This window comes from Abramis brama, assembly GCF_963993115.1.
Source record: "Abramis brama genome assembly, chromosome: 7".
NCBI classification, from domain to species: domain Eukaryota; kingdom Metazoa; phylum Chordata; class Actinopteri; order Cypriniformes; family Leuciscidae; genus Abramis; species Abramis brama.
In genome coordinates, this window is record NC_139969.1 from 10716858 (window position 1) to 10732287 (window position 15430).

The 15430-nt window shown below is 39.2% G+C and overlaps 2 protein-coding genes across 2 annotated transcripts; both read left to right on the plus strand.

Annotated features, from left to right (window-relative positions):
• The first annotated feature begins 231 nt into the window (after positions 1-231).
• Positions 232-3619, plus strand: LOC311086387 (tripartite motif-containing protein 16-like). Its single transcript, XM_084119263.1, has 6 exons — positions 232-881; positions 1049-1144; positions 1338-1571; positions 2013-2172; positions 2286-2342; positions 2484-3619. Exons 1-6 carry the CDS (start codon positions 294-296, stop codon positions 3035-3037), a joined length of 1689 nt encoding a protein of 562 aa, XP_083975389.1. The 5' UTR covers positions 232-293; the 3' UTR covers positions 3038-3619.
• A 1999-nt stretch (positions 3620-5618) lies between these two features.
• On the plus strand, positions 5619-14846 carry dnaaf11 (dynein axonemal assembly factor 11). Its single transcript, XM_084119266.1, has 12 exons — positions 5619-5754; positions 5931-6098; positions 6196-6273; positions 6541-6713; positions 7663-7844; positions 8218-8397; positions 8576-8650; positions 9834-9896; positions 10030-10099; positions 10402-10497; positions 11631-11713; positions 14530-14846. Exons 1-12 carry the CDS (start codon positions 5745-5747, stop codon positions 14720-14722), a joined length of 1371 nt encoding a protein of 456 aa, XP_083975392.1. The 5' UTR covers positions 5619-5744; the 3' UTR covers positions 14723-14846.
• The last annotated feature ends 584 nt before the right edge of the window (positions 14847-15430 follow it).

Below are 15430 nucleotides of genomic sequence, written 5' to 3' on the forward strand. Positions count from 1 at the left end.
TCAGTAGTATTTAAATAGTATATCACAACTGTATTCTTTAAATCATGTAGGCTACCATATCAATCCCATTGCATAAACATTTAATTCTTTCAAGAGTTAGAAAGTTATAAAATTAGCTCTCTGTAGCTTCGCATTCTTGTCTGCCTGGGTCTGTCTATTATGATGTTCTACAGTTGACATTATATTATAGGAACCTGTTTGCACACGTTTCTTAAATACAGAAACAGGAAACGCCTCAGTTCGGAGAAAACGAAAGTTATGCAGTTGTAGCCTACACCTCTCTACACAACAAAATGGCAGACGCCAGTATTTTATGGTCTCGGGATACATTTAACTGTTCAATCTGTCTGGATCTACTGAAGGATCCAGTGACCATTCCCTGTGGACACAGTTACTGTATGATCTGTATTACAGGCTGCTGGGATCAGGATGATCAGAAGGGAGTCTACAGCTGCCCTCAGTGCAGACAGACCTTCACTACAAGACCTGTTTTAGCTAAAAACACCATGCTGGCTGAAGTGGTGAAGAAACTTAAGATGACAAAACTACAAGCTCTTCCTGCTCAGTGTTACACTGAATCTGGAGATGTGGAGTGTGATGTCTGTACTGGGGACAAAAACAAAGCCATCAAGTCCTGTCTGGTGTGTCTGAACTCTTACTGTCAAAATCATCTGGAACAACATGAGAGTTTCTTCAAAAGTAAAAGACACAATCTAATGGACGCCACTGGACGACTTCAGGAGATGATCTGCCCTCAACATGAGAAACTGCTGGAGATTTACTGTCGTACTGATCAAAACTGTATATGTTATTTGTGTACAATGGATGAACACAAAAACCATGACACTGTGTCAGCTGCAGCAGAGAGGACTGAGAAACAGGTATGACTTGAATTACCCCCTAACAGCTATATAAATGAAGATCATTATAAAAAAAATATAGCTTCTTTGCAGCTATTTAGATTTGTGAAAATATTAAACTCACACAGAGTTTTACTTGTTTTTAGCATGCAGTAATATAAGGTGGGGATTATTTTTAATTCCTGCAGAGAAAATTGGGTGAGATGCAAAGAAAATACCAGCAGAGAATTGAGGAGAGAGAGAAGGAGCTTGAGGAGCTGAGAGAGGCTGTAGAGTCTCACAAGGTGAGTTTAGAGCAGAAGAACTGCTGGAAGAGCTGTTTCAGACTCAGTTAGGACTCTCCTCCAGTCAGTCCGTGAGGAGCCAGTGCTGGAGCTCTTTCAGTCCCACTGAAGCCCACTGTGGGGAACAGTGTGAGGGACCAGTAAGAGCTGAGTGAATGGACTGGTTCTAATGCGTCTCTGTGTGTCCTAACAGCGCTCTGCACAGGCAGCAGTGGAGGACAGTGAGAGGATCTTTACTGAGCTGATCCGCTCCATTGAGAGAAGCCGCTCTGAGGTGACACAGCTGATCAGAGACCAGGAAAAGACTGCAGTGAGTCGAGCTGAAGAACGACTGGAGCGACTGGAGCAGGAGATTGAGGATCTGAGGAGGAGAGACACTGAGCTGGAGCAGCTTTCACACACAGATGATAACATTCAATTCATCCAGGTAACAGAGATCTGACAAACAGGACAGTGTTGTGGCGAGCAGGACGAGGCCGAGGGCCGTGGGAGAGCGGCACGAGGCCGGTGGCGTGATTAATGATGAGCCACACCTGCGCGACACACCGGTCTCGTATCTCTCACGGAGGAGCGGAAGCATAAAGGAGGAGCGACGACAGTGAAGAGCGAGAGAGGACAGGCCTGAATTTGTGTTGTGTTTTGTTTTATTTTATTGTGACAGTAGTCGTCCGTGAGGGGCTGCTGTCTTTTACTTTCGTTTTGTATTTGTTTTATTTTTATCATTAAAATATGTTTGAATGTTCGCCGGTTCCCGCCTCCTTCTTCCCATAACATCTGAACATCGTCACAAGTGTCTTTAGGAAGGTTTCCTATAAAATGATTCTGTGTCTTTAGCTGCTGTTTCTATTGTGTCTTTGTGTCTGTGTAGAGTTTCCAGTCTCTCTCTGTCCCTCCTGGATCTACAGACTCGTCCAGCATCACTGTCAGTTCTCGTCTCTCTTTTGACGATGTTAGTAAATCTGTGTCTCTTCTGAGAGAGAAACTGGAGCATTTCTGCAGAGAGGAAATAGAGAAGATATCTGACAAAGGTAAAACACTAATTCATCATACAACGCATATCAATAACTGTATGTGACATGGTTTTGATAGTTTCTCTTTATACAGCATGTGAATTATAATAAAGATCTGTTGGTTTCCATAGTAACATACATTGAGATTATTCCTACTGAACCCAAGACCAGGGAGGAGTTCCTTCAGTGTAAGTCTCTATTAACAAACAAACATACACTTTAACAGTGTTACTGTCCATAAAAACTAAAGTAAATATTTTAAGTAAAAGTATTATTTTAATGATTAAAATACTGAATTACATGTTGATTATATGCTTTGTCTCAATCAGATTCTCATCAACTCACTCCAGATTTAAACTCGGTGAATAAAAAGCTCCATCTGTCTGAAGAGAACAGAGTGATTAAATTCACTGACAAAGTCCAGCGGTATCCTGATCATCCAGACAGATTTGATGGTTATCCTCAGGTGTTGTGTCGAGAGAGTGTGTGTGGACGCTGTTACTGGGAGGTTGAGTGGAGTGGTGAGATGGGTATATCAGTGTCATATCAGAGCATCAGTAGGAAAGGACATGGAAATGAATGTAGATTTGGATGTAATGATCAGTCCTGGAGTTTGTCATACTATGACTCCAGTTTCTCATTCTGGCACAATAACAAACTGACTGAACTCCCTGTAGTCTCCAGCTCCTCTAGAATAGGAGTGTATGTGGATCACAGTGCAGGAACTCTGTCCTTCTACAGCGTCTCTGACACAATGACCCTCATTCACAAAGTCCACACCACATTCACTCAGCCTCTCTATCCTGGGCTTGAGTTCTTTAGGGGACACAATGAAGTATCAAAATTTAAACTGTGTGAATTATATGATACAGAGATTTTATAAATAAAATCAGCTTATAAATTTGAGTTCAATGATAAATCAGCAAATGTGAGAAATTAAAGTCTTCTCTCATTAAAATAACATGGCAGATTTCTAAAATAAAAATCTTCTCATACACTCTAATGATGACGGTTGAGTATAACAAAGTAATTAACGAATATGAAAGTTGCCATTGAGAGTAACAACACAAATAATATGTCACTGTATTGTCTTAACGTACAGGAGTCACATTCAACTGTGTACATTGTTCTAACTGCAAGTTTTTAGGTTTCACACATGCATATTCTTGTACTGTATGTGTTCTATTTCAATAAAATGTACCCCTTAATTTTTCAAGAGGGCAGGAAAAGTATACAATTATTGTATTTCATATTTGTTATATTAAGTGGTTTGGTTTTGATTTATTGTTGTCATATATGACCTAGACAAAAGTCAAAAACAGAAAGTTTTGAAATATACCTATACTGTAATCCACTGTTAACAAGCAAACTAGAGCTAGTTTCCTTTGGTGAACCAGTATCAATAAGTAAAAATTAAATAAAATAAAAACTGCAAGTGCAAAAATGCACTTTGTGTATATTCACATTGTGAGTGTGTGTTTCTCCTGATGTATTCTGTTTTACCACAAGAAACACTCTGTAACTCTGGGTACAGTTCACTCAATAGATATCACTACTTGGGCAATTCCCTCAAGTCTCTCATTCTTCTTTAGCTTTCTTCTTTCCTCTTTGGGTTGATATAAGCAATAAAGTTGTTAAATCAGTTAATATCTTGCTCACTTCAAATAAATCAAATCAATGTTCCAAAAGTTACTGCCACCAAAGCTTTAGAGACATAATACTTGTTAAGGTTTTGTCATGTTTGATCTGTTTGAGATTGAGTTGGTTTCGCACTGTTTTCTGATCCTGTTTCCTTTGTTCCCGCTTCTGGGGTGCGTTTCCCGAAAGCATCGTTGGCCAACTATGGTCGCAAGTTCATCGCAATGTCCATTGAACTCTTTAATAGAGTTACGAGGGAACTTGCGACCATAGTTGGCTATCGATGCTTTCGGGAAACGCACCCCTGGTTAGTTTCTTACTCATTAGTTCATTGATTTAGTCACACCTGTCCTGTTTTACCCATGATTAGTTTGTGTATAGCTAGCCCTCAGTTTGTACTTTAGTTTGTCCGTTAATGTCGTTGTGGTTGGAATGTGGTTGTTCTGTTCTAGCTCTTTGTAATTTCTAACGTAACACTATCTAATGTAAATGATAAATCATGATAGGTTGCAAAGCCGACTCCATGTTACAAATATGTTAGAACTATCACTTCTGCCACTAAAGATTGCTTTATTAATAATATTCCTGATCAGTTTCATCTCCTCAGCATCCCAGATAGCTTAGAAGAACTTGATATTGCAACAGAAACTTTTGACTCTCTCTTTTCCAGCACTTTAGACACAGTTGCTCCTTTGCGCTTAAAGAAGATTAAAGAAAATAGTCCAACGCTTTGGTACAACGAGCACACTCGGGCCCTTAAGAGAGCAGCCAGAAAAATGGAGTGCAAGTAGAAGAAAACAAAACTAGACGTTTTTCGGATTTCGTGGAGAGAGAGAACAATTGCATACAGAAGAGCCTTAAAAACTGCTAGATCTGCTTATTTTTCAACTCTCTTAGAAGAAAATAAACACAACCCTAGGTATTTATTTGACACAGTAGCTAAATTAACAAGAAATAAAGCTGCTTCTTCCAAAGAGCATAGCAGTTTCCAAAAAGTTTCCAAAGAGCATAGCAGTAATGACTTTTTAAACTTCTTTCTATAATTAGAAAATTATAACTACAGTATGCAACCATCTACTACAGTATCGCATCAGGCAGTACATAGTGTCCCTGAGGAAAAAACACATCTAGTGTGTTTGCTGCAAAAAAACCTCTTTTTTTAGTTTCATCTGACCACCGTTTGAAGTTCCAGTCGTGTCTGACAACTGAATTTGCTGGAGTTTGTTTTTGGATGAGCGAGGAGGATTTTTCTTGAAACTCTCCCAAACAACATGTGGGGATGTAGGGGTTGTTTTTTTTTTTTTTGATTTAAAAAAAAAAAAATGTTGTGGTAGCTAGGCTTCTGACCCCAAGACTCAACTAATCTCTGCAATTCTCCATCTGTGATCGCTGAAGAGTCATTGTGATTATTTATAACGACGTTTCACGGGAGAAATAACAAAACGGGAGGGGGGCGGGAGATGGGTGTGAAATACGGGAGACTCCGTGGGGAAACGGGAGTGTTGACAGGTATGTATAGCTCAGTTAATATTGTAATTTACACAAGCGTTTTTCAAACCTGTCGGTCGCGCAAAGTTTAAACGGGTTCCAACCCTATGGTTCCAACTCAGCATCTCCAAAATCTACATCCATCGTCTGTCTTGTCGACTGTTATTGTTCACTCTGACCGCTAGATGACAGAATTGCTACTTGAATATAAACGGAGGAACGAGAGCGCAAATTTGCCTCTGCTTCTTTGATAAAAAGCTACAAACATAGTTTAAAACATGTGCAAGGATTACATCGTGTTAGAGCTGTTCTTGTCGAAATGAATATTGAATGATTGTCCAGTTCTGGTGTTGCTCTGCTGGAATGTTTAAACGGAAACGCCTGAAAACACAAGCTCCAGTTCCTGCATATTCTGCAGCGTGTCCGTTTCTATAGCAACGCCTTAACACTACCGCGAGCAAGCCATGGTCCGCAGTAAGTGCTTTATTCTTTATGTGAAGACTATATTTTTATAAATTATTTTAAGTAATCAGTTATATATTATATACATCTTTAAATAAATAATGTTTCTTCCCAAATAAACTCCAATGGGATTTTTTTTGTATTTGCGGTTTAGCTGGTAAACTAACTACTGTCTCTCTTCTGCTCAGTCAGTGAGGATCTGATCCGCCGCAGAGCAGAACACAATAATGGTGAGATCTTCTCCCTGGAGGAGGTTTCCCTCCATCAGCAGGACATCGAGAGGATCGAGCACATCCACAAATGGTGCAGAGACCTCAAAATCCTCTACTTACAAAACAACCTCATCCCTAAAATAGGTAATCTGACATTCCTGTACATATCAATGGGAACACAACAACTAGCAGTTAACGTTAAATAAATGGCTGTTAATATAGTCTAACTTTGTTTCTGCAGAAAATGTGGGCAGACTAAAGAAGCTGGAATATTTAAATCTGGCACTGAACAACATTGAAGTCATTGAGAATTTAGAAGGTGACAGAATGTTTAATTGATTTTCTTTTCATTATTGACCTATTGCCAACAGTTTATATATTATACTTAATTTACTTAATTTTAGCAGTATATCTACATAGATTTATCATTTTAAAATGTAACTCTTTTTGAATGGTTTTGTTTGAAAGCATGGTGTTTTGTTGCAAATATACTCTAACCAGAAGATACTGTATGAGGTTTTTGTTTCACTCCAGTTCATGTACTCTATATGCACATAGTAATATATTTGTGTTTATTTGTTTGTAGGCTGCGAGAGCTTACAGAAACTAGACCTGACAGTGAATTTCGTGGGAAAGCTGAGCAGTGTGGAGTCTCTGAAGCAGAACCTTCATCTCAGAGAGCTCTACCTGGTGGGAAACCCCTGTGCTGATTTTCACGGATACAGACAGTATGTGGTGGCAGTTCTGCCTCAACTACAGGTACTGCACAGTACAGAGACATTTTTAGCCTCGTCCAATGAATGAATCAGTGGCGTGCAGTGGTGTTCTGAAATGAGGCAAAGTCCTTAGTTTTTATGTTTTATTTATATAAATCAAATGTAAATTCATGTCCCAGGTACACTTAATGTTTTCACATCTTCCTGGTTAAATAAACATGAACCTACATAAAAAAAGAATCCAAATCAAATTCTATTTAGTATTTAATGTAATTAATGTTCTATTTATTAAAACCAAACATAAATCTCATCAATATAGTTTTTAAGCATTTTTACATTTATTCTAAATAGTAACTAAAAGGCACAATTTAAACTATATTTTATTTGTATTTTTGATGTTCAGCTGTTCTTTTTAATAGTCAACTTATTTTCATCAGTTATCGGGAAATCATAGACGAAGATGCTACCTACCTTTAATTTCACCAAGCAGATTGCTCACTAAAAAAACCCCACAGTCATTATGTTTTCAGTCCATTTTGAGTTTGATTTTGACATGAGATAAAGCAGTGATATCTAAATGGCTGAAATGTTTATTTACTTTTTAATTAGTCATCCTAAACGGCATCATTTTGTTCATTCAGACCGATTCGCGAACATGAAAACAAGAGGTGGGATTTATCGCACAAACCAATCACATCCAACCATAACCAATCATAACGCGATGGAGGCATTGCCTTCAATCACGTGACTTTCCCCATTCATTCTCAGTTAACCCCCACTAAAACCACTGCTTGGTTTAGGGGGTCTGTTAAAAGTCAATGGGCTCAGGGGAGGCATGAGAGACGCGGACTCTTACTGTTACTTTACCTGCGGGTGTTCCTGTTGGACAGTGTTGCTTTAGAAAAACAAGTGATTTATACACTTATTTTGAGGAGGCACTGTTTCCGGAGGAAACGCCCCTGGAGTGAATGATTGTCTTCTGTGCTTTGCAGTGGTTGGACGGGAAAGAAATTGGTCGAGCTGAGCGTATCCTGGCCCTGCAGGAACTGGATGCAGTCAGGAGACGCGTTTTAGAGCAGGAGGCGGAGTATGTAGAGAGGAGAGAGAAGCAGAAGAGGAGTGGTTTGAAAGAGACCTCGACCATGGAAGAGCAGGAGCATCCTCAAATAAACCAGTGAGTGTCTTTAAGAGAACTGGAGTTTGGAAAACTGAATTGGGAGGGCCAAAAGACAATTTGGGTTGTATGAGATGAACTTTAACAGACTGTACCCTGAAAATGACCTTTTAGAAATCAATTTAAGCAATAAATTTTCTCAGCAATCGGTATAATTCACACAGTGGAAGGTACACACAAATTTTATACTAATTCACCCCAAAAATCCCCTTAGTAAAAGCTTATTTAAGAATGAAGCACCTGACATTGAGGGATTTTCTGTGAATGTGAACGTACTATGGAGTTTTGGGTAAAACAGTGAGGGTTATCTGCTTTGTGCCTGTCCTGTGAGTTTTTCTCTTTAATTAGACTTAACTGCAATGATTTCTCACAGATCACTCTGTGAAAACCAAAATGGGACCCATCAAAATCCAGAATCAAGCTCCAAGGCTCACACAGACGCAGAGGATAAGGAGAGGGAATTCTGGGAAAAGCCATGCGCATTCACACCGGAATCCAGACTAGAGACCCATCGCCATCTGGAGGACAAGAGGAGGGCCAATGAGAAAGAGAGGTACTTTGCTAACTAAGAAGGGGTTTAAATCACTGTAATGGTCTCTATATCTAATTATCACTGTGATGCCATTTCACCATCTTTACATTTTTATGAGATACAAAGAGAGAAAGACATTAAGCTTTTGAATGTCTTTGCTGTAAACGCCTTCACTTATAGCAGTCGATTCTTTCTACAGGGAGAAGCCTAAAACGAAAACCCCCAGAACTCTGATCACTGCAAACGGACGAGTGCTGAACGTCAACGAGCCAAAGTGTACACACACACACACACACACACACACACACACACACACACACACACACACACACACACACACACACACACACACACACACACACACACACACACACACACACACACACACACACACACACACACACACACACACACACACACACACACACACACACACACACACACACACACACACACACACACACACACACACCTTGACTTTGTGTCCTAGTGGACAGATAAAACCTTGGTGTAGCAATCATTTTGAATTTCTGATCTGAAAGGGTCAGGACTCATGTAAGTTTATTTAAACATTAAAAATTCAAATTCATCATTTTGAAATTGGACATTGCGTTACCATGGAAATGGTGCTGATAACCCTTTAAAAAACCTTGGGGCTCCCAAGGATTTTAAATCAAATCTTTTTCAAATCTTGACAAAACACTGTTGCATATTTGGCCACTGTTTTGTGATAGAAGTGATTCTGTGACAGAAATGTATTAATTTGTCACAGGGGAATGCATCAAAATGATTTCAGTGGAGTATGGGTGTCACTGGTGGCTATTTTTGTGATATCAACTTCAAATTTGGAACACAACTTGGTTAGACATATGGCTTTAATTTTGTAGCAATTCCAAAGCAAGTCCAAAATATTTTGTAAAATATATATTTTGTATAAAATTTGCTTTCATTTGCAGAGTGTCATCTGTAGAGTGTCTTCTCAGCTCAGTGCATTTTCAAGTCTATGCTTAAAAAGGGGTGACAGTTAACAGGTTAAAAGAAACAAGCCAACATTCAAAACCAAACCCCCAGAACCCATGGAGAAAATACAAAATGCAAATGTCCAAACACAGGTGTGCATGAGGTCATAGCTCAGTGAGGGTATGCAAACAGAAAAAAATATTCAAAATGGGAATGATACATTTGAATTTTCTGCAATGATTGAATTTTGGCTAAATAAGACTAGGGCATGCAAGTCGTAAAAGCACAACTGAAAACACAATTCTATTTATAGTGAGAATCAACAACATGTAAGATGGCTGAACTAGGACACAGGAAAGATATAGCCTATATCATAAATCTATATCAACAGAGCTCCACTCCAAGCAGCGACACGAATGAGGTCACACACATACTCAAACACTACAGTAGCGGTTTGAGTTTGGATATAATTATTCAATCTGATCTCTGTCTGCAAGGTTGGACTTCAGTCTTACTGAGGACGAGAACAACTGCATGCTTCTGGATTTACATGTTTACAGGTACAGATACACTTGCCACAAAATAACCCCAAAATTACTTCTCTCTGCATGAACTTTAAGTGTATTTGGTCGTCATTTAGTAACTTTTCTCCTAACTGCACACACACTCACATTGCTCTCTTCTGTGCTGTAGGCACATGGACACCTCCCTGCTGGATGTGGATGTTCAGCCAACATATGTGAGAGTGACCGTCAAAGGAAAGGTAGATTATCCATCACTCTTTCTCTCTCTTTCCATCTCTCTCTCACTCTCATCTGATGAGTTTGACCTTTAAAGCTGATTAGCCAGCAGTAAATCTACACTCTTTATTCTGCCTCATTTCCTCACAAATCTGCCGCAGACCAGCACAAAGTAACGGCTCTCGCTTCACCACACCCCAGATGTACATGTGTGTGTGACTCAGTATGGATGGAAATGAGTTTATGACTAGTTATACTGTAGTTCACTTTTACAGTGGCAAGTGCTTGAAACCCCACATTAATTAAAGTGTATGTGTGTGTGCAGGTGTTCCAGCTGGTTTTGCCTGCAGAAGTGACACCTGACAACAGCACAGCACAGAGATCCCAAACCACCGGCCACCTGCTCCTCACCCTGCCTCTGGTACGGCTGGTACACCTGAAACACTCCTCAAACACCTGATGTCTTTGAACATCATTTCCATTCCAGTTTTCAGATATAAAAAAATATCTTACTGACCCCAAACTTTTGAATGGTAGTGTAATGTTTATTCCCTCAGTGACCATGTGTAATAAGTTTAATGAAACCTGATGATCTTTTCCAAACTAAAAATATCATTAAGCTTATATTCGACAAATAAAACAACTGATTGTCAGTATGTGCAGCATGAACTTCAGCAAGAGAAATCTCATCAAATATAATATCTGTTAAAATGATCCCTTTAAACATAATCCCAGAACTATGCCATAATATAGTTAGCTGAGAAAGTTGACATGTCCTGTGGTGTGACGTGCTGTACATTTCAAATTAATTATTGAATGCAAAAATATAATTAAAAATGTTGCAAGATGCAAAAAATGGTGACCATTCACAGCACTACAAACCTTTTCTTATATATTTATGTACACTAGCTCACCATGACTGCATTTACTTACAGTGAAAACAGTAATATTGTGAAATATTATGACAATTTAAAATACCTGTTTTTAGTTTTGATATAAGAAATTTATTCCGGTGATGCAATGCTGAATTTTTAGCAGCCATTACTCCAGTCTTCAGTGTCACATGATCCTTCAGAAATTATTCTAATATGATGATTTGCCGCTCAAGAAACGTATCATCACTGTTAAAAACTGTGGTGTTGCTTAATAATTTTGTAGAAACTGTGATACATTTTTTTTAGGATTCTTTGATAAACAGAAAGTTCAAAAGAACAGCATTTATTTGAAATAGACATCTTTTGTAACATAAAAAAAAAATATATATATCTTACTGACCCCAAACTTCTGAATGGTAGTGTAATGTTTAACCTAACATCCTAAAAAAAATATGGTTCATAGATGTCAACTACCCACTTGAAGTGCAGTGAAACTGGAATGGGAACCTAAAAACAGTTGTATAAAGGTGCCTGCTAACAGCTTTCTGAAAGTCTGGTTGAATGATCAGTTCATTTACTAATTTTTTTTTAGTAGATAAGTTTTTGTATACATATCTAGACTGTGTAAAACTAGCCTGTGCCTTAAAATATATCTGATATATTTGTGTTTATTTTCTAGGCACATGGAGAGATAAAACCAAAGAAACCCACAGTAAGGCCGACCAGTGTTACCAGTAACCAGAATACAAAGAAAGAGACCAGGTAATTCAGTTGCAGTTCAGCTGCCTGTCTATATGAATGTGTGTGTCACATACACACATCTGTATTCATGTATTTATATTATGATCTTGGTCTTTATACCACTCCAGACCAAATAAATGTAACCTTGGTCAGTGTTACTGTTCTGTTACTGTCGGGGTTAGTTTTTAATCTTGGTTCACATATCAAATACACAAATCTTAAAACAGAATTCTGCTAAATAACTTATGCATTCCACTAAAAAAGACAAATCTGGCATTCATATGACATGAGGGTAAGTGAGATGGTGGCAGTGTTTTAATTTCTGGTTGAACTATCCATTTAAGATGACAAGAATCGAAGTTGTGTCCTTGAGCAAAACACTCAACTGCAGGTCACTCCAGGGACACTGAGCTTCTCATTAGGAATGTGGCTTTAGAGCTAAGTTTACTAAAAGACTAAATTGCAATATGTACACACATACACGCTTATCTGTCTTATAATTGATCTCTCTTTATAGACCCCCCTCTCGTCCTCTAGTTTTATCTCTGCAGTTCACAGCAGCAAGTCTTGTGGGGTTCACTTTCACACAGAACAATATCCCTTGTGTGTGTGTGCACGCACGCCTAATGGGTCTTAATGCATGTTTGCATTAACCTGTGTGGCTGTGGAATTAGTTTGATGACTTTAAGGTTTCATTCCATTGTGCGATCATGTGTCTATGTGTGTCCTTCAGTCGCTTTATCAGTGCAGTAAGTGAACACCAGGGTATAACATTAAAGACCTAATAAAAATGCAAATAAGATGCAAATAAGTCCGTTACTGTCATTCCTCTCACAAACACATACACTTCTGCTCTGACTTCATCCTGATGGATGACATTATCTGAACCTGATTATTACTCCTGACCTCCTGACACACTGTGCGAGGTCAGATGCTCTTGGTCTCACATATACACAAACGCTCGTGTTATTATTTACTGAGACCCTCAGGTCATACACACACTAACACACCTGTGCTTGTGTTCCTGCCCCTGAGGAAATCATTGCACTTTCTGTAAATCATCTGTGTGTGTGATAATGTACCCGCCGAGGCACTGATTGGCTCTGAAAGTACAATGTAATTGCACACTATCTGTAATTCAGAGTCCAATCAGGTTTCAGTTGCCGCACTAATTAAATTTTCAGTGATTCATTCTTAAACCATGAAAGAGGTGCAAGTAGAGATAAAAAGAGGGGCTCTAATACTGTACTATAAATAACATACTGTATTAGTGTTATTGTGTGGTCAAATAAGTAAGCAGAAATTGTCCTGGATCATACTAGCAAACAGTTTACATAAAGCCCTGCTGTGTTCAGTTTGAATCCACAGCATGTCAGGGCTGATTTATCTGTTATTTTGATGGGTGGGGTATCATACTGGGATTTGTGTTTCCATGCAAGTACAACATGATGATGTTGTCATGGTGGACAGCAGTAGTGTATTAATGGGCATTTATCAGCTTACCTCACTGCTTACTACTTTTCAAGCAGTGACTAAACATGAGCCCTTTCTCAATATGCGTTCTTGTCTGTACTTGTGGACTTGTGAAACTTCATCATTCGCTGCCCAAGTACTGGTCCAATTCAAAGTTCTCAGCTAGCCAAGTACAGTTCAAATCCCTGGATGTGTTTTTGCTCTACCTCTTTTATCGAAGATGCATCAGGAGGTAACTTGTGCAAACTTGAGACAGCCAGGTATCCCAAAATGCATCTCGCACCAAACAGCAAGCGTCAATGGCGGAGGAGAAAACCTGCATATTTTTAAAAATTCTACTGCCATTGTGTCACGAAATGCATGTTTGTTTAAAGCTCAAATCTGCGGTTTATTCTGAGCATTCAGAACTCATGCACTTCGGCTAGACCTAACATTTGCAGCTGATGTTTCTATAACTGCAAAATACCCCTCATTTATTATTGTTTTCACCCATACGGTCTGTTTTGTCTGAAAAGTCATTTGAGAGGTTTATAGATTAAGATTATAAAGTCTCTTACGTAACTTTTCTTTTGAATATGGTGCACTGATAGTCTGGCCATCACCAGACCAAGCTCAATCTTTTAAGATTGAATATTAGTCTGGGGAGTCTGCTCTGTATTTTCTACTGTACAAGAGGTGTGATCAACGGGCATAGTTCAAATGACTCTGTACGCAATTGGATAGTCCTTCAACCAATCAGACCAACGATCCAGATGACGTACTTTACAGCGAAAACTCCAGGCAGGAAACGTGTCAACAAACGTGTTGATTTGGAGCATTGATAAGCAATTTGCAGAAGCAGCAATGGCATCGAGCGATTTTTGCAGGTTGTGCAGAAAAAACAAACATGAAAGTGAGTGGTATTTACACCCACTCGAGCGATTTGTTTGCTAAACTAAAGAAGCCATTGAGCATCGTCGAGAGGTTAAAAGGAATTGGATTGGATTAAACCCGCCAATAGCGCACCAGGTGGATAAGCTAGTTTGTGATTGGTCCCCGCAAATTTGTAATGGAAGCAGGATAGAAGAATGTACAGGTTTCCAGCCTGAGCTGCAGGGCGAAATCAAATCGCCGGCTTTACGCAGATCAGTTTACGCAGTCTAGTGCTCTGATGAATCACAATAAGAACTAGGACATTTATTCATGAAGTAAATGGGGTCAAATTTGTCATATAGGGTGTGTCTTTGTGTTGGATGGGATTTTGCAAAGAGCAGGTGGGGAAACCGACCAATTTTGCAGGGATTGTGCTGACTGAACAGTTATGGACTAATAAATTCTTAAAATACAACAAAACGGCAATCTCAGACAGATCTGTCTCTCTGCAGGGCAGCGCCAGGGCGTGAATTATTGGAGGTGGATCCCGGTCTGGCTGGGAGTCTGGCCAACATTGTTCCCAAAGGAAAGGAGTCTTCCCACAAGCCCCTGCAAGTCTCACAGCCTCACCAGCATTGTGGCGTCGAGGAGAGGCCAGTGTCAAAGGACTTTTTGGATGATCCAGAAGTGCCTCCACTTATGTGAACGAGTCAGAGAGAGAGAGAGAGAGAATATGAAATGAAATGACACAGCAAGTGAGCATAAGCGTAATCTCCCTCTCTGCTGAGCTTGTGGAACTGTGCGTGTGATGAAATAATGTGAGATATATTTAGCACTCTTCATTAGACGTATAGTTAAGCAGATGAGTAATTGTCAGTCTCATTAAAGCTCGCTGAATATTTCACTGCTACAGATCCTTCACCATCAATGTGTTCTCTCTCTCTCTCGATCAAACACACTCACTCAGATACTCATTTATTGACTTACAGTCATGTCTGTCTGATATAAAGGAGGAGATGTCACTTATGCCATGTCTAAACTGAATGCGGGCATCAAAACTAAATCGCTCCCATTATAATCAATGAAGCTGCCTGCAATAAAAAATGCCTGTTTTGGTGTGTTTTTCAGGATGTGTGAAAATGTATTACTTGTGATGTTTCTGGCCTCTGGCCTACTAATTTAAATTGTCATTTGTTTCTAACTATTAGTAGTCGTAGCATCATTACAATTAAAATGATTGAACTTTTCTAAAATAGGCCATGCAAAGTGAACTTTTAATAGACCTTGTTATTCACAGCAGCGCCAACTTTGATTTTTAAAGGGAATGAAAGCGAGGCTGTGATCTCTTCAGTGGGTTATACTGTTCTGCTGACGAAACGCTGCCAAAAATAACTTTCAAAGAGATTTCAGTAA